The sequence below is a fragment of the Coregonus clupeaformis genome, chromosome 27, assembly GCF_020615455.1.
Source record: "Coregonus clupeaformis isolate EN_2021a chromosome 27, ASM2061545v1, whole genome shotgun sequence".
Lineage (NCBI taxonomy): Eukaryota > Metazoa > Chordata > Actinopteri > Salmoniformes > Salmonidae > Coregonus > Coregonus clupeaformis.
In genome coordinates this window covers 24,356,510-24,373,020 of record NC_059218.1, presented here as the reverse complement: position 1 = coordinate 24,373,020, position 16,511 = coordinate 24,356,510, and the positions used below count along the sequence as shown (strand labels likewise).

The following is a 16,511-nucleotide window of genomic DNA, read 5'->3' as shown; positions in this document are numbered from 1 at the left end:
TTTTTCCTATTTTGTTGCATTACAACCTGTAATTTAAAATTGATTTTTATTTGGATTTCATGTAATGGACAAACACAAAATAGTCCAAATTGGTTAAGTGAAATTCAAAAAATAACTTGTTAAATTTTTTTTAAAATAATGGAAAAGTGGTGCGTGCATACTGTATGTATTCACCCCTTTTGCTATGAAGCCCCTAAATAAGATCTGGTGCAACCAATTACCTTCAGAAGTCACATAATTAGTTAAATAAAGTCCACCTGTGTGCAATCTAAGTGTCACATGAGCTCAGTATATACACCTGTTCTGAAAGGCCCCAGAGTCTGCAACACCACTAAGCAAGGGGCACCACCAAGTAAGTGGCACCATGAAGACCAAGGAGCTCTCCAAACAGGACAGGGACAAAGTTGTGGAGAACTACAGATAAGGGTTGGGTTATAAAAAAATATCCGAAACTTTGAACATCCCATGAAGCACCAATAAATCCATAATAAAAAATGGAAAGAATATGGCACCACAACAAACCTCCCAAGAGAGGGCCGCCCAACCAAAACTCATGGACCAGGCAAGGAGGGCATTAATCAGAGAGGCAACAAAGATACCAAAGATAACCCTGAAGGAGCTGCAAAGCTCCACAGCGGAGATTGGAGTATCTGTCCATAGGACCACTTTAAGCCATACAATCCACAGAGCTGTGTTTTACAGAAGAGTGGCTAGAAAAAAGCCATTGTTTAAAGACAAAAATAAGCAAACACGTTTGGTGTTTGCCAAAAGGCATGTGGGAGACTCCCCAAACATATGGAAGAAGGTACTCTGGTCAAATGACACTAAAATTGAGCTTTTTGGCCATCAAGGAAAACGCTATGTCTGGCGCAAACCCAACACCTCTCATCACCCTGAAAAACACCATCCCCACAGTGAAGCATGGTGGTGGGAGCATCATGCTGTGGGGATGTTTTTCATCAGCAGGGACTGGGAAACTGGTCAGAATTGAAAGAATGATGGATGGTGCTAAATACAGGGAAATTCTTGAGGGAAACCTGATTCAGTCTTCCAGAGATTTGAGACTGGGACGGAGGTTCACCTTCCAGCAGGACAATGACCCTAAGCATACTGCTAAAGGAACACTTGAGTGGTTTAAGGGGACACATTTAAATGTCTTGGAATGGCCTAGTCAAAGCCCAGACCTCAATCCAATTTAGAATATGTGGTATGACTTGAAGATTGCTGTACACCAGCGGAACCCATCCAACTTGAAAGAGCTGGAGCAGTTTTGCCTTGAAGAATGGGCAAAAATCCCAGTGGCTAGATGAGCCAAGCTTATAAATACATACCACAAGAGACTTGCAGCTGTAATTGCTGCAAAAAGTGGCTCTACAAAGTATTGACTTTGGGGGGGGGTGAATAGTTATGCACCCTCAAGTCTTCAGTTTTTTTGTCTTATTTCTTATTTGTTTCACAATAAAATAATAATAATAAAATAAAAAAATCTGATCTGCTTAATATTACAGATAGATTAACTTCCATCAATGTAATTGTCTGCATCACTTCCAATCCCCCATGTTTATATATATATATATATATATATATATATATATATATATATATATATATATATATATATATACATATATACATACATAAACACATACACATATATACACACATACATACACACACATTCACATATACATACATACACATACATACATACATACAGTGGGGAGAACAAGTATTTGATACACTGCCGATTTTGCAGGTTTTCCTGCAATCCAGAAAATCACATTGTATGATTTTTAAGTAATTAATTTGCATTTTATTGCATGACATAAGTATTTGATCACCTACCAACCAGTAAGAATTCCGGCTCTCACAGACCTGTTAGTTTTTCTTTAAGAAGCCCTCCTGTTCTCCACTCATTACCTGTATTAACTGCACCTGTTTGAACTCGTTACCTGTATAAAATACACCTGTCCACACACTCAATCAAACAGACTCCAACCTCTCCACAATGGCCAAGACCAGAGAGCTGTGTAAGGACATCAGGGATAAAATTGTAGACCTGCACAAGGCTGGGATGGGCTACAGGACAATAGGCAAGCAGCTTGGTGAGAAGGCAACAACTGTTGGCGCAATTATTAGAAAATGGAAGAAGTTCAAGATGACGGTCAATCACCCTCGGTCTGGGGCTCCATGCAAGATCTCACCTCGTGGGGCATCAATGATCATGAGGAAGGTGAGGGATCAGCCCAGAACTACACGGCAGGACCTGGTCAATGACCTGAAGAGAGCTGGGACCACAGTCTCAAAGAAAACCATTAGTAACACACTACGCCGTCATGGATTAAAATCCTGCAGCGCACGCAAGGTTCCCCTGCTCAAGCCAGCGCATGTCCAGGCCTGTCTGAAATTTGCCAATGACCATCTGGATGATCCAGAGAAGGAATGGGAGAAGGTCATGTGGTCTGATGAGACAAAAATAGAGCTTTTTGGACTAAACTCCACTCGCCGTGTTTGGAGGAAGAAGAAGGATGAGTACAACCCCAAGAACACCATCCCAACCGTGAAGCATGGAGGTGGAAACATCATTCTTTGGGGATGCTTTTCTGCAAAGGGGACAGGACGACTGCACCGTATTGAGGGGAGGATGGATGGGGCCATGTATCGCGAGATCTTGGCCAACAACCTCCTTCCCTTAGTAAGAGCATTGAAGATGGGTCGTGGCTGGGTCTTCCAGCATGACAACGACCCGAAACACACATCCAGGGCAACTAAGGAGTGGCTCCGTAAGAAGCATCTCAAGGTCCTGGAGTGGCCTAGCCCATCTCCAGACCTGAACCCAATAGAAAATCTTTGGAGGGAGCTGAAAGTCTGTATTGCCCAGCGACAGCCCCGAAACCTGAAGGATCTGGAGAAGGTCTGTATGGAGGAGTGGGCCAAAATCCCTGCTGCAGTGTGTGCAAACCTGGTCAAGACCTACAGGAAACATATGATCTCTGTAATTGCAAACAAAGGTTTCTGTACCAAATATTAAGTTCTGCTTTTCTGATGTATCAAATACTTATGTCATGCAATAAAATGCAAATTAATTACTTAAAAATCATACAATGTGATTTTCTGGAATTTTAGATTCCATCTCTCACAGTTGAAGTGTACCTATGATAAAAAATTACAGACCTCTACATGCTTTGTAAGTAGGAAAACCTGCAAAATCGGCAGTGTATCAAATACTTGTTCTCCCCACTGTACATACACATACAGTTGAAGTCGGAAGTTTACATACACTTAGGTTGGAATCATTAAAACTCATTTTTCAACCACTCCACACATTTATTGTTAACAAACTATAGTTTTGGCAAGTCGGTTAGGACATCTACTTTGTGCATGACACAAGTAATTTTTCCAACAATTGTTTACAGACATAAGTTCCTTGATAAGTTCCTTTCCTGAGGATGGCTCACCCCTCACAGTTTTGGGGGATTTCAACCTCCCTATGTCCACATTTGACTCATTTCTCTCTGCCTCCTTCTTTCCACTCCTCTCCTCTTTTGACCTCACCCTCTCACTGTCCCCCCCTACTCACAAGGCAGGCAATACGCTTGACCTCATCTTTACTAGATGCTGCTCTTCTACTAATCTCACTGCAACTCCCCTCCATGTCTCTGACCACTACTTTGTTTCCTTTTATCTCTCGCTCTCCTCCCACACTACTCACTCTGCCCCTACACAGATGGTAATGCGCCGCCGCAACCTTCGCTCTCTCTCTCCCACTACTCTCTCCTCTTCCATCCTATCATCTCTTCCCTCTGCTCAATCCTTCTCCCTCCAATCTCCTGATTCTGCCTCCTCAACCCTCCTCTCCTCCCTTTCTGCATCCTTTGACTCTCTGTGTCCCCTATCCTCCCGGCCGGCTCGGTCCTCCCCCTCCAGCTCCGTGGCTTGATGACTCATTGCGAGCTCACAGAACAGAGCTCCGGGCAGCGGAGCGGAAATGGAAGAAAACTAAACTCCCTGCCGACCTGGCATCTTTTCACTCCCTCCTCTCTACATTTTCTTCATCTGTTTCTGCTGCTAAGGCCACTTTCTACCACTCAAAATTCCAAGCATCTGCCTCTAACCCTAGGAAGCTCTTTGCCACATTTTCCTCCCTGCTGAATCCTCCCCCCCTCCTCTCTCTCTGTGGATGACTTCGTCAACCACTTTGAAAAGAAGGTTGACGACATTCGATCCTCGTTTGTTAAGTCTAATGACACTGCTGGTCCTACTCACACTGCCCTACCCTATGCTTTGACTTCTTTCTCCCTCTCTCTCCAGATAAAATCCTGCGACTTGTGACTGCAGGCCGCCCAACAACCTGCCCGCTTGACCCCATCCCCTCCTCTCTTCTCCAGACCATCTCCGGTGACCTTCTCCCCTACCTCACCTCGCTGATCAACTCATCCTTGACCGCTGGCCATGTCCCTTCCGTCTTCAAGAGAGCGAGAGTTGCTCCCCTTCTCAAAAAAACCAACACTCGATCCCACTGATGTCAACAACTACAGACCAGTATCCCTTCTTTCTTTTCTTTCCAAAACTATTGAGCGTGCCGTCTTTAGCCAACTCTCTTGCTATCTCTCTCAGAATGACCTTCTTGATCCAAACCAGTCAGGTTTCAGGACTGGTCATTCAACTGAGACTGCTCTTCTCTGTGTCACGGAGGCTCTCCGCACTGCTAAAGCTAACTCTCTCTCCTCTGCTCTTGTCCTTCTAGACCTGTCTGCTGCCTTTGATACTGTGAACCATCAGATCCTCCTCTCCACCCTCTCCGAGCTGGGCATCTCCGGCGCGGCTCACTCCTGGATTGCGTCCTACCTGACCGGTCGCTCCTACCAAGTGGCGTGGCGAGAAGCTGTCTCCGCACCACGTGCTCTCACCACTGGTGTCCCCAGGGCTCAGTTCTAGGCCCTCTCCTTTTCTCCCTATACACCAAGTCACTTGGCTCTGTCATATCCTCACATGGCCTCTCCTATCATTGCTACGCTGACGATACACAACTAATCTTCTCCTTTCCCCCTTCTGATAACCAGGTGGCGAATCGCATCTCTGCATGTCTGGCAGACATATCAGTATGGATGACGGATCACCACCTCAAGCTGAACCCCTGGCAAGACGGAGCTGCTCTTCCTCCCGGGGAAGGACTGCCCGTTCCATGATCTCGCCATCACGGTTGACAACTCCGCTGTGTCCTCCTCCCAGAGTGCGAAGAGCCTAGGCGTGACCCTGGACAACACCCTGTCGTTCTCCGCCAACATCAAGGCGGTGACCCGCTCCTGCAGGTTCATGCTCTACAACATTCGGAGAGTACGACCCTGCCTTACACAGGAAGCGGCACAGGTCCTAATCCAGGCACTTGTCATCTCCCGTCTGGACTACTGCAACTCGCTGTTGGCTGGCCTCCTGCCTGTGCCATTAAACCCCTACAACTCATCCAGAATGCCGCAGCCCGTCTGGTGTTCAACCTTCCCAAGTTCTCTCACGTCACCCCCCTCCTCCGCACACTCCACTGGCTTCCAGTTGAAGCTCGCATCCGCTACAAGACCATGGTGCTTGCCTATGGAGCAGTGAGGGGAACGGCACCTCTGTACCTTCGGGCTCTGATCAGTCCCTACACCCAAACGAGGGCATTGCGTTCATCCACCTCTGGCCTGCTGGCTCCCTTCCTCTGCGGAAGCATAGTTCCCGCTCAGCCCAGTCAAAACTGTTCGCTGCTCTGGCACCCCAATGGTGGAACAAGCTCCCTCACGACGCCAGGACAGCGGAGTCACTCACCACCTTCCGGAGACATTTGAAACCCCACCTCTTTAAGGAATACCTGGGATAGGATAAAGTAATCCTTCTACCCCCCAAAAAATAAATTGTAAAGTGGTTATCCCACTGGCTATAGGGTGAACGCACCAATTGGTGAGTCGCTCTGGATAAGAGCGTCTGCTAAATGACGTAAATGTGCCCTTGAGCAAGGCACTTAACCCTAATTGCTCCTGTAAGTCGCTCTGGATAAGAGCGTCTGCTAAATGACTAAAATGTAAATGTAATATTATTTCACTTATAATTCACTGTATCACAATTCCAGTGGGTCAGAAGTTAACATACACTAAGTTGACTGTGCCTTTAAACAGCTTGGAAAATTCCAGAAAATGATGTCATTGCTTTAGAAGATTCTGACAGGCTAATTGACATAATTTGAGTCAATTGGAGGTGTACCTGTGGATGTATTTCAAGGCCTACCTTCAAACTCAGTGCCTCTTTTGCTTGACATCATGGGAAAATCAAAATAAATCAGCCAAGACCCCAGAAAAAAGATTGTAGACTTCCACAAGACTGGTTCATCCTTGGGAGCAATTTCCAAATGCCTGAAGGTACCACATTTGTCTGTACAAACAATAGTACGCAAGTATACAGTGGGGAAAAAAAGTATTTAGTCAGCCACCAATTGTGCAAGTTCTCCCACTTAAAAAGATGAGAGAGGCCTGTAATTTTCATCATAGGTACACGTCAACTATGACAGACAAAATGAGAAAGAAATTCCAGAAAATCACATTGTAGGATTTTTTAATGAATTTATTTGCAAATTATGGTGGAAAATAAGTATTTGGTCAATAACAAAAAAGTTTCTCAATACTTTGTTATATACCCTTTGTTGGCAATGACACAGGTCAAACGTTTTCTGTAAGTCTTCACAAGGTTTTCACACACTGTTGCTGGTATTTTGGCCCATTCCTCCATGCAGATCTTCTCTAGAGCAGTGATGTTTTGGGGCTGTCGCTGGGCAACACGGATTTTCAACTCCCTCCAAAGATTTTCTATGGTGTTGAGATCTGGAGACTGGCTAGGCCACTCCAGGACCTTGAAATGCTTCTTACGAAGCCACTCCTTCGTTGCCGGGCGGTGTGTTTGGGATCATTGTCATGCTGAAAGACCCAGCCACGTTTCATCTTCAATGCCCTTGCTGATGGAAGGAGGTTTTCACTCAAAATCTCACGATACATGGCCCCATTCATTCTTTCCTTTACACGGATCAGTCGTCCTGGTCCCTTTGCAGAAAAACAGCCCCAAAGCATGATGTTTCCACCCCCCATGCTTCACAGTAGGTATGGTGTTCTTTGGATGCAACTCAGCATTCTTTGTACTCCAAACACGACGAGTTGAGTTTTTACCAAAAAGTTATATTTTGGTTTCATCTGACCATATGACATTCTCCCAATCCTCTTCTGGATCATCCAAATGCACTCTAGCAAACTTCAGACGGGCCTGGACATGTACTGGCTTAAGCAGGGGGACACAGCAGGATTTGAGTCCCTGGCGGCGTAGTGTGTTACTGATGGTAGGCTTTGTTACTTTGGTCCCAGCTCTCTGCAGGTCATTCACTAGGTCCCCCCGTGTGGTTCTGGGATTTTTGCTCACCGTTCTTGTGATCATTTTGACCCCACGGGGTGAGATCTTGCGTGGAGCCCCAGATCGAGGGAGATTATCAGTGGTGTTGTATGTCTTCCATTTCCTAATAATTGCTCCCACAGTTGATTTCTTCAAACCAAGCTGCTTACCTATTGCAGATTCAGTCTTCCCAGCCTGGTGCAGGTCTACAATTTTGTTTCTGGTGTCCTTTGACAGCTCTTTGGTCTTGGCAATAGTGGAGTTTGGAGTGTGACTGTTTGAGGTTGTGGACAGGTGTATTTTATACTGATAACAAGTTCAAACAGGTGCCATTAATACAGGAAACGAGAGGAGGACAGAGGAGCCTCTTAAAGAAGAAGTTACAGGTCTGTGAGAGCCAGAAATCTTGCTTGTTTGTAGGTGACCAAATACTTATTTTCCACCATAATTTGCAAATAAATTCATTAAAAATCCTACAATGTGATTTTCTGGAATTTTTTTTCTCAATTTGTCTGTCATAGTTGACGTGTACCTATGATGAAAATTACAGGCATCTCTCATCTTTTTAAGTGGGAGAACTTGCACAATTGGTGGCTGACTAAATACTTTTTTTCCCCACTGTAAACACCATGGGACCACGCAGCCGTCATACCGCTCGGGAAGGAGAGGCGTTCTGTCTCCTAGAGATGAACGTACTTTGGTGTGAAAAGTGCAAATCAATCCTAGAACAACAGCAAAAGACCTTGTGAAGATGCTGGAGGAAACAGGTACAAAACTATCAATATCCACAGTAAAATGAGTCCTATATCAACATAACCTGAAAGGCCGCTCAGCAAGGAAGAGGCCACTGCTCCAAAACCGCCATAAAAAAGACAGACTATGGTTTGCAACTGCATATGGGGACAAAGATCATACTTTTTGGAGAAATGTCCTCTGGTCTGATTAAACAAAAATAGAACTGTTTGGACATAATGACCATCGTTATGTTTGGAGGAAAAAGGGGGATGCTTGCTAGCCAGAGAACACAATCCCAACCGTGAAGCACGGGGGTGGCAGCATCATGATGTGGGGGTGCTTTGCTGCAGGAGGGACTGGTGCACTTGACAAAATAGATGGCATCAAGAGGAAGGAAAATGATGTGGATATATTGAAGCAACATCTCAAGACATCAGTCAGGAAGTTAAAGTTTGGTCGTAAATGGGTCTTCCAAATGGACAATGACCCCAAGCATACTTCCAAAGTTGTGGCAAAATGGCTTAAGGACAACAAAGTCAAGGTATTGGAGTGGCCATCACAAAGCCCTGACCTCAATCCTATAGAAAATGTGTGGGCAGAACTGAAAAAGCGTGTGCGAGCAAGGAGGCCTACAAACCTGACTCAGTTACACCAGCTCTGTCAGGAGGAATGGGCCAAAATTCACCCAACTTATTGTGGGAAGCCTGTGGAAGGCTACCCGAAATGTTTGACCCAAGTTAAACAATTTAAAGGCAATGCTACCAAATACTAATTGAGTGTATGTAAACTTCTGACCCACTGGGAATGTGATGAAAGAAATAAAAGCTGAAAGAAATCATTCTCTCTACTATTATTCTGACATTTCACATTCTTAAAATAAAGTGGTGATCCTAACTGACCTAAAACAGGGACTTTTACTAGGATTAAATGTCAGGAATTGTGAAAAACTGAGTTTAAAAGTAGTTGGTTAAGGTGTATGTAAACTTCTGACTTCAACTGTACATTTCCTTTTTTTTATATATATTCCCCTTTATTACTTTCCAACCCCACCACCCTTTCCCTAATTTGAGTAAACAAGTGAACAACAATGCTTAGGCCTCTACTTCCAGCTTATACTTACTATATACATTTTATGGACAGTCAATTTTACAATAATTATATTTTGTTTGTTTTTTCTCCTGAACTTCTTCTACTCTCAACCTCTCCGATCATTTTCATGATGTCCATCCGGTTTGCTTCTATATGCCATATCTTTCTAACTGTGCTCTTTCACAAAAGCTCCCAACCTACAACTTATATACTTATTATGGACACAGTATGCTTACATTATTAGTTATCTTGTTATTAGTTGTTATTAGTCCCATCCTTCAAATCCATTCAACACCACCCATCTATCTCTTAACACCATCCATATAGGATTTCTATTTGCCATATATTTTTCAACTTTACTGTGATATTTAAAAAAAAGTTCTGAACCTTTCTATTCTCATTGTTTCTACAGATTGTAAATTGAAAATAAACATTTTTGCTAAAAGTATTATTATATTATTGATCGATTGACTATGACTTTTCAGATCACCCAGTAATGCTATCTGCAAGGTTAGCTCCAGGTAAATATTGCAATCCTTTAGCCATTCCTGGACCTGTGTCCAAAAACAAGCTACAAATGGGACAGTACCAAAACAAATTATCTAATGATTCTGTCTCTTCGCAGTTAAATCTGCAGAGCTGGGAAGATTGTATCCCCCATATAAATAATATTCTATTGGTAGCAAGAATTGTATATAATAATTTAAATTGAAAGATTCTAAGTTTTGAATCCGGTGTAGTTTTGCGTATCAGTTCATAAACACTATGCCATGGGATCGGTACGTCAAAAATCTCTTCCCAACTATTTGGCAATCTATATGGGACGGCTGTCAATCCTTTGGTCCTTAAATTAAACTGGTATACTTTTTTATTTATCACAGTTTTCTTTAACCAATTATGTTCTTTAATGCAAGGCCGACAGACAAGTAAAACATATTTTGCATCTTCAAAGTGGTAGGCATGTTGTGTAAATCAAATGATACAAACCCCCCAAAAATCCATTTTAATTCCAGGTTGTAAGGCAACAAAATAGGAAAAATGCCAAGGGAGGTGAATACTTTCGCAAGCCACTGTATCGGTTCTTAGTACTCAGGGGGAAAGGGCAGCTCACAGCACACCACACGGTGACCATGGGCTAGGTCAGAGGACAATCCTTCTGGCGGATTGCATAATCCGGATTAAACAGAGAAAGTATATTACAGGAGCTATTTTTTCAATTAGATGTTTACTGAAAACCACACACTCCATTCTGTAAACACAAGCTATGAAATAATGCCATTATCATTAAATTGTATTTATTTATTTTTTCATTTCACCTTTATTTAACCAGGTAAGCCAGTTGAGAACAAGTTCTCATTTACAACTGCGACCTGGCCAAGATAAAGCAAAGCAGTGCGGTAAAAACAACAACAACACAGAGTTACATATGGAATAAACAAAACGTACAGTCAATAACACAATAGAAAATCTATTTACAGTGTGTGCAAATGTAGTAAGTTATGGAGGTAAGGCAATAAATAGGCCATAGTGCAAAATAATTACAATTATAATTTAGTATTAACACTGAAGTGATATATGTGCAGAAGATGATGTGCAAATAGAGATACTGGGGTGCAAATGAGCAAAATAAACAACAATGTAAATAACAATATGGGGATGAGGTAGTTGGGTGGGCTAATTACAGATGGGCTGTGTACAGGTGCAGTGATCGGTAAGCTGCTCTGACAACTGATGCTTAAAGATAGTGAGGGAGATAAGTGTCTCCAGCTTCAGAGATTTTTGCAGTTCGTTCCAGCAGCAGAGAACTGGAAGGAATGGTGACCAAAGGAGGTGTTGGCTTTGGGGATGACCAGTGAGATATACCTGCTGAAACGCATACTACGGGTGGGTGTTGCTATGGTGACCAATGAGCTAAGATAAGGTGGGGAAATGTATCATCAACCTGATTAAAACTCAAACATGTGCAATGGTATCAATGTAATTAATATTGCAAACAATTATTTCATAATATTGAACTGTAAAAAAATGTATGTATAACAGGCAGCCTAGGAATTAGACCTTATTTCATGACATCATCCTTAGCTACACCGTATCTCCTCATATTTAGCTACACCATATCAAAACACGAGTCAGTTAGTCAGGTTTTTTCTCTGGAGCATTATCTCTGGTCTCTGTGTTCCTGTTCTGAGGTGCTCTCCCTCCCAGAGACAGAGGTTTCCCAGCCAGCCCATTACAATGTAACCAGGTCTTTGTCCTGTGCTCTATTCCGGTCCCTCGACCTTTGGCTCCCTGTGTCTCCCGGCCAGCTGCACAGAGGTCCCTGTGTGGAGACATGCCAGGGAAAAATGCAGGAATAATTGGAGGGGGGAGAAGAGGAGGCTAGAGGAGGGGAGAGGGGATGGTGGGGCACCCAGGGTCTGGGAACCCTTGTGCTCTTGGTGAGTTCAGAGCTGATTCTAAGGAATGGAGGGGTGAGGGGTGGGGGGGGGGGGGGTAAGCATGTTTGGTTTGTGAGTGACCGAGTGAGGGGGGACTGGATGTCTTAATAATGGAGGCCACAGTATAGCAGTCCTACGCTCTGGGAGAAAAGAAACACAGCATTTTTTCTCCCACGCTTTATCTGATAAGCAGGAAGCCCTGCCTTCCCTCCATGTTCTCTGCCATAAAACACACACACCAGCCTGCTAATGCCTGCTCAGACCAAGAACCAATCAAAAATAAGGTAAAGAAGGTGTGACTTTGGCCTCGTATGCTGTTCACTTTGAGAGCATGTTCCGTGCTAACTGGCCTGAGTCCAACAGGGATGAAGAAACTACAGGAATTTAAGAATTTAAACCTGAAATATTGTGTTTAACATTTTACTCATGTGTTCTGGAGGGACTACATGTGAAGTGGGAAAGTACATTGGGCTTCTTTTGTGTAGAATACCATCTCGACCATGTCACACCCTTAGTCAGACTCTTCATATCCGATATTGTTTTGCAGAGTGAACACACAGAGACACACACAGAGGATCCAGGCCTCCCCTGCTGAGCGGCTGAGCGCATACACTGCGCTGGTGGACTGCCTCTGCAGCGGTAGAGGAACATCAGCAGTGGTGAAATCTTGCAGAGGTTATGTAATCAACAGCAGCACCACAGTGTTTTCTCCTGTATACACTTCTTTGGACAATGACGAGAATTGATAAGTGTGGCCCAGTGGCGAGGAATGACAAGCCTGGGGAGATTAGATTAGTGGACTAACCCCATGCTGCCCTCCTCCCTCTCTCAACTGTTGTTTTATGTAATCTCCGGGTCAGGAGAGAGAGAGAGAGAGAGAGAGAGAGAGAGAGAGAGAGAGAGAGAGAGAGAGAGAGAGAGAGAGAGAGAGAGAGAGAGAGAGAGAGAGAGAGAGAGAGAGAGAGAGAGAGAGAGAGAGAGGAGAGAGAGAGAGAGAGAGAGAGAGAGAGAGAGAGAGAGAGAGAGAGAGAGAGAGAGAGAGAGAGAGAGAGAGAGAGAGAGAGAGAGAGAGAGAGAGAGAGAGAGAGGCAGGCAGTGTGAATGTTTCTCTCTCTGTTGGTTTTGATTTTCATAAATAATCCTCCTACAACAACAGACCCTTTGTCAAGAGGGTCACAACTGTTATTAATAATCCAGATGCTCATAAATATCAATAGCTGTAATTTTGCAGATATTAATGCATTTCACTATATTTCAAAGATGGACACATTTCTGAAGTTTAGATCTACTGAAGCGTTGTCGATCAATATCTCTGGGACTCAAAATAAATAAACTCACACTTCCTACATCCAACAACAACAATTGAAACAGTAGTGGTTACACATCTGTGATTTCAATATGAACAGTATGTTTCTGACCACAGACGGAAAGACACACACACACATACACATTAAACAAGTTCCTAAGCAAGATCCAGCCACGCTGATCCATGTAGAAGCATTCCCATTCATTTATGTCACCTTTCATTAACCAATGAAGAAGAGAAAGAGGGACGATTGTTCTCACTGCTCCTGCCTTCTCATCACATCTCTAACTCTCCCCTTCTCATTTCTACTACTTCTCTTCCTCTCTCTTCTATTCTCTTCTGCTCTACTCTGTCCTCCTCTCTTATCCTTTCTCCCTCTCTCTGCTATACTACCGAAACCTTTCCATAAACCAATCCTTCACTTCTTCCTCTCGTTCCCTCTCTTCTCGCTCTCTTCCCCTGGCTTAGTCAATAAGCTAGTTCCCTGCTGCAAGCATGCAGCCAGATATTGCAAATGTTTCTATAAATAGAGGTGATAGTGCTGACAGTGGCACTCTTTCAGGTGAGATAGCTCTGGGTAATGCCACACACACACACACACACACACACACACACACACACACACACACACACACAGGATCTAAACAACAGCAAGAAAAATCGCACATAGGGAGTCTGTTACTGTGTGCTTCATTACAGAGACTCTCCTGAGCCAGCACAATGCTACACAACACAACACAGTAAAACATGGACCACACAACACACCACATCACTAAACATAAAGCCCCTTTTCCCCCAAGTCACTGACCCCACAGCACAGCATGAGCACTTTTAATAAAATGCCTAATCAACTGTCACTCTCAAGGTCTACATGCGACAAACCCAGAGGGTGGTGGTAGCCTACTGGAGGGATGGGGTGGGATAGAAAGAGGAGAGCAAGGGAGGATAGAAGAAAGGGGGAGAAGATGAGCGTATGAATGCGCGACAGCGATCAGCAACGGCGGGCTCACCTTCCAGCTCGTGATGGATGACGTCGGCGAGGTTGGGCTTGTCGCCCCACCAGAAGATCCACAGCTCCTTGGCTTCAGGCTTGACTTTGCGGCGCCACACACACAGCAGGTTAGCCTGCACACAGCGCATGAAGCTGCGCAGCACCGGGTCGTCCTGTGCCGGCGCTGAGATCACCGGCCCGTACTCGCCACCGCCGCGGAAGCTGTAGCACCGCCATTTGATGCCCGTCAACTCCGCCTGGAGAAGAAGAGAAAGAGTGCGTTATTATTATTTTTGTATACTGTCATTATTTTGTGTTATCATAATTAGTATCAATAAAGTTAATTGAATTGCAATACACAGAGAGAGAGACAGAGAGACAGCTATTATTGTATCTGAATACCGTAATTATTTTTGTATTATCGTAAAATGAAATAGTATCAATAAAGTTGGTTGAATTGTAATTGAGTGGTGGATTACTGTAATGAAGGAGATGAGTAGCCTCAATATGACATAACCAGGATATAATACACAAGGATTGGTCCCACTATAATTGAACATTTCCCCTCAATGACTATGCTCTCTAAACATTATTGGAAACGTTTGATTATTAGAATTGAATGACATTGACATAATACATTTTTATAAAACCCTAATTTGATTATATGCTTGTAATCTGAGACAACTGAGGTCTTGTCTGATGCCCTGTTTGTAGCTCTTTCACATCAAATGAAGTTGTATACAATGTTAAGTGAATAATGGGCTGCTACATTCTGTTAAATATAACCTAGAGCTCTATGGCCTTCCTGCTAACAAGGTTTCTTCTGATCACTGCCTTGTAAGAGGTAAATAAATCCACTGCTACTACTACTTTTCTATTCATATTATTCATATTTTAACTTCACCAGAGCTGTTGTAAAAATGTATATACTGTAGAGTATGACACTGAATAAGCAGGTGTGAGAGAGAGAGAAAATGAGAGAGAGATTAAGAGAGAGCAAAGAGCGTGAGAAGAAGGGGGGAGAAATTGTGTCAGGGTCAATCACTGCAGCACAGCCAGTATCTGACATCTTCTCAATTTCATTTGATGGAATGAAATGCATTTATGTTGTCTATCAGAGGGCTGGGGGAGCGAGGCAACCGACAGCCTTGTCAAATAGGACGTTTGTTCAATCTATCGATGAGTAGTAAAAAGGCCAACCCCACTGCACCAGAGAGAGGGCTCTTTAAACAGATACGAAGACACACCAATGACACTGAGGATAGATTTTCTCAGACAGCAAAAACAGTCTGGCTTGGGTGGAATATTGTCGTCATGTGTACAGAGTCTGTCTTTTCCCTTCTGTGGTTTGGGTTTTATTTAAATACAATAAACAATGGGGCCATTGATCCACATTAGGGAAGTTATGGCTGAAAACCCTGAGGTCTCGCTCCACAAGAGACATTGATTTTGCTTTGGAACGCAACTCAATAACAGAGTCATCAAATTATGCTCCAGTGTGGGTGTCTATGAAGAACAAGGCTGAAAATGAACATCTCACAAAGGCTATGTTCAATACCCACAGAAGCAGATTTGGCAGGATAAGGGAGACCGCTCGGTGAGTCACGGTGCCTGGCCTAGGCTCCTCTCCTGTGTTCAGCAAGTTGTGAGGGCCTAGCTTGGCATGCCGTCCTGGCTGGCACCACGCCACCCCTCACCAACTTGGAGAAAAGAATACTGTCTGTCCCATTGGAGTTTGATGGAAGAACCGGCCACATGGACGGATACGCAGCAAAATGGGGCACCTTGCTGGAAAAATAGATCTCAATGTGCTTATGTGTGTGTGTGCGCGTGCATACTTGCAAGCGTGATTGACTGTCTGTACAGTATAGCATACGAGTGTGTGTGTGTGTGGAACAGACAGCCCCTGTGAAAAATGTACCTTGTAATTACAAACCCACTATTCCATAATGACAGAGTGTGTGTAATCTGAGATATAAACATTGACACGTCGATAATCTGGCCTAAAAATAGTCCCGCCGGAGGTCAAGGATGTGCTTCTCCCAAAGCAAAGGAGAAGACATCCAACATCTGCCCGAGGGGGAGTCACTCTCTGTGAATGTCAAAACCTTAGAGAGAGTCTGACAGAGGTCACTTCTAAACCTGAAACAGGATCACTGGGAGGTCATGTAGCGTCTCACTATGGCTGAGACTGCACTATACTCCCCCTACGCATCACGTATCAATAACCCCCATGATGACCCCATTGAACCGTGATGGAAACTCCTGCTATAGGCTAATCTATTGGCACAGTACCTCGCACACACACACGCAACTACACACACACACACACATGCACACACTCCAGAGCTGCGATGCAGACTAGGGGCGCTCAAAAGCAATGACTCACATCTTGAAGGCCCATTTTCTGGTTGACAGTCAGCGAGAGTCATTTTGTCCAATGATAACAGGTGTGATGTGATAATGAGGTGTGTGTGTGCAGGCCCTGGGCAGGTTGCTGTGCAGCCTGGGAGCTAAGGAGCGGTAGTGAGAGGGCTAGTGCTAC

General features: G+C 44.0%; 1 protein-coding gene across 4 annotated transcripts in view; it reads right to left on the bottom strand.

Moving 5' to 3' along the window:
- LOC121542209 (mediator of RNA polymerase II transcription subunit 13-like) overlaps positions 1 to 16,511 on the bottom strand; it is a 126,074-nt gene that overhangs the window by 91,060 nt on the left and 18,503 nt on the right. For all 4 annotated transcript variants that reach the window (XM_045208087.1, XM_045208088.1, XM_045208089.1 and 1 more), the window contains exon 2: positions 13,986 to 14,223. In XM_045208087.1, coding sequence (XP_045064022.1) covers positions 13,986 to 14,223 — 238 coding nt within the window. The remainder of the gene's footprint in view (positions 1 to 13,985; positions 14,224 to 16,511) is intronic.